Here is a 3,103-nt window from a genome sequence, read left to right on the forward strand (position 1 = left end):
TCCTATTGCGGAGCACAGGCTCCGGACGCGCAGGCTCAGCGGCCATGGCTCACGGGCCCAGCCGCTCTGCCGCATGTGGGATCTTCCCGGACCAGGGCACGAACCCGCGTCCGCTGCATCGGCAGATGGACTCTCAACCACTGCGCCACCAGGGAACCCCACTCTTAACATTTTAATCTAACATATTTTTCCTGCTAAGAGTAAATGAAAGTCTGTAATTCAACTAAATTTCAACAAAAAATAAATTTTAAAAAAAGAATAAATTAAAGTCAAATTTATTGTTTCTATTAAAAGTAAATAAAGACATTTATTGGATTCCTAGTATGTATAGGGATCATTCTTGGTACTAGGTGTACAAAGTTGAAAACTTAACTACACTTGCCCTCTGGGGGTTCACATTCTAGGGGAGTCAAGGAACTTTTAAAAGTTATTAATCAATGGCAAAATTAAGACTCAAGTATAAAGCACTACTAATTCTACCCCAGTTCTACCACTGCATACCTGTGGACAGGTTAGTTAAATTTTCTTAATGCCAGTTTTATGTTGCAGGCGTGATGATGATGATGATGATAAGGGCAAATTATTGAGAACCAAGAACCAAAATGTAAATATACTTAACATAATATGTCTTTCACTTTAGGAAATCTTTGAGGTAATGATAGTAGAAATTACTACTTTGGTACTTTGTGTTTTCCTTGTGCAGAATAGATACCACAAGGGTTGAGTTTACCATCCCACTGAGAGAGAATTGGGCGCTGCCATTCTTTGCAATTCAGATAGCAGCAATTACATATTTCCTGAGACCAAACTTACAGCCCCTTTCTCAAGTAAGTTTTTATAATACTTTGTATATATTTTTAGTTCTCCAATTTTATCTTAGAAGCTTCAGAAAATGTGATGTTCATAGTGTCCAAGTGCATGTTAATAGTTCTTATTCCAGGACCAATTTTTTAACTTGAGTTAAATTTTCTTTTTCTAAACCTGTTCCTACTTTGCAAAGAAAATATTTTCATTTTTGATGTTAAAAATGTACTCTACATTATCTGCCCTTAAACAATTGCAGCAAATCCACACAAAATTTCTGCAAAACTGTCAGAATTTTTAAGCCATTGCTCTTGAGATGTGATTTGGTGCATTATCGCCTCCATGATAATATGGAGTACACATACCATACGTGAATATTTATTTGCAAAGTGTCACATTAGGATATTTAGAACTTAAATAACAAATGCAAGAGTTTTCAGAGCAACAGTTCATAGTTTTTCTGTTTGGTTTATAGAGATATTGGTTGCTCTTGAGAACACTTGTCTGAGAGGCTTTTTATTACTAGAGACATGTAAATTATACAAAGATTTTCTTTTTACAGAGGCTGACACTTCTTGCCATTTTCCTATCAACTTTTCTCTTTAGTCTAACATGGCAATTTAATCAATTTATGATGCTGATGCAAGCATTAGTGCTGTTCATACTGGACTCCTTGGACATGCTACCAGCAGTGAAGGTAAGGTTTGCTCTCTTTTCTCAGTTGAGATGGTTGTTGTTTAATGTTTTATATGATAGAATGAGCTCAAAATATACACATGCTTAATGATAAAGTTGAAGCTGCTTCTTAGCTATAATGTAAATATGCTGTAGTCAGTTGAAGCTGAGTAATTTATGCAGCCTAGTTTGACCATCTTAATTTTTATTCTGCTTATTTTACATTAAAAGATGGATTTATTTCGGGACTTCCCTGGCAGGCCAGTGATTAAGACTCTGCACTTCCACTGCAGGGGGCACAGGTTCGATCCCTGGTCAGGGAACAAAGATCCCACATGTGGCGTGGCCTTAAAAAAAAGATGGATTTATTTAGAGCACAAATGTCTAAATCAGTTGTCCTTTATAGAGTTGACTTAAATTTTAAAATATAAGATAGCTCTTTTAAAATGTATTACTGTGTATTGTCCCACCTTTTTTTTCCCAAGGAAATCAATGGGTGTATAACAGCTTTTCTGTGGTACTTTGTAAAATTTTCATAGTAACGTTTACCAGTACGGGATGTGAATCCCTATTGATTGGTCAGAGGTCACATATGAAATAAGGAAATCTTAAAGGAAACCATTGTTTGTCTCCCAGTGTGTGCTGCTGTCATTTAACTGTATGGTTTTTGTCATGTGCAGAAATGTTTTAATGTGTTGTATATGTTTTTAAGTTGCTCATAGTTACTATTCTAAAGTAACAGTAACTTAAATATTTTCCAAGTATAATAAAATATCATCACCAGATCTAAGGCAACAATATAATCTAATAGAGAAGAGTTGTACTCACATATTCCATGTCAAAAGAGATGCAACAATCTTTGGAAACTGACTGAATCTGAATTAGGCAACATTAAAGTCAACCAACACACATATATTATCTATCTACTGAGTCATTATAATAGGATAGGCACTACAGAAAATTCCAACCTGTATAAGACATTGTCCCATCCACAGGGAGTTTGCCATCTAGCTTGGGAAATAAAGATGTATATACAATTAGAGGGATGTCTGTATATCTATAGATGTCAATTTGTAGTAACAGTTAAGTGCCAGAAGTCTAGAAGAGGAGACTTCTTTTTCGGCTAGAAAGGTTTCACAGAAATGAGATGCTAGAGGTGGACCAAAAATGAGGAGACTAGAATTTGGATGGAGTTTGAGAGGGGAAGATATGAAGGTAAAATACAGTAAAGAAAGCAGGTGGATAAATGGGAAAAGTATGTGAAAAAGAATGGATACTTCTATGGGTATAACTGAATCACTTTTCTGTATACCTGTAACTAACACATCATTAATCAGCTATACTCCAATATAAAATAAAAATTAAAAAATTAAAACTATTTTTAATTAAAAAAAGAAAGCAGGTGGATAAGTCAAAGTTAAAATGTGTATATATGTGTGTGGGTGTATAATATATGTATGTGTGTGTATATATATATGGTATTAGATGATGATAATAGAGCCCACATGCCTCTAAAAGCTGCATGTACAAATGAAGCTGAGCTTGTTGCTGTCTGTTTATATTTGCTTTCCTGTTTTGTAAACTCTTTATGCTTTGTTCATAGAGACTTGCAAGCTAAGGGAAA

At 35.0% G+C, this 3,103-nt stretch overlaps 1 protein-coding gene across 1 annotated transcript in view; it reads left to right on the top strand.

Annotated features, from left to right (window-relative positions):
• The window catches only part of DPY19L3 (dpy-19 like C-mannosyltransferase 3), a 70,305-nt gene that overhangs the window by 31,245 nt on the left and 35,957 nt on the right, over positions 1–3,103 (top strand). The window contains exons 6-7 of the mRNA XM_007470935.1: positions 704–827; positions 1,367–1,501. Of these exons, the coding sequence (XP_007470997.1) occupies positions 704–827; positions 1,367–1,501 (259 nt within the window). The remainder of the gene's footprint in view (positions 1–703; positions 828–1,366; positions 1,502–3,103) is intronic.

Source organism: Lipotes vexillifer, unplaced genomic scaffold (assembly GCF_000442215.2).
Source record: "Lipotes vexillifer unplaced genomic scaffold, Lipotes_vexillifer_v1.1 scaffold182, whole genome shotgun sequence".
Taxonomy (NCBI): domain Eukaryota; kingdom Metazoa; phylum Chordata; class Mammalia; order Artiodactyla; family Lipotidae; genus Lipotes; species Lipotes vexillifer.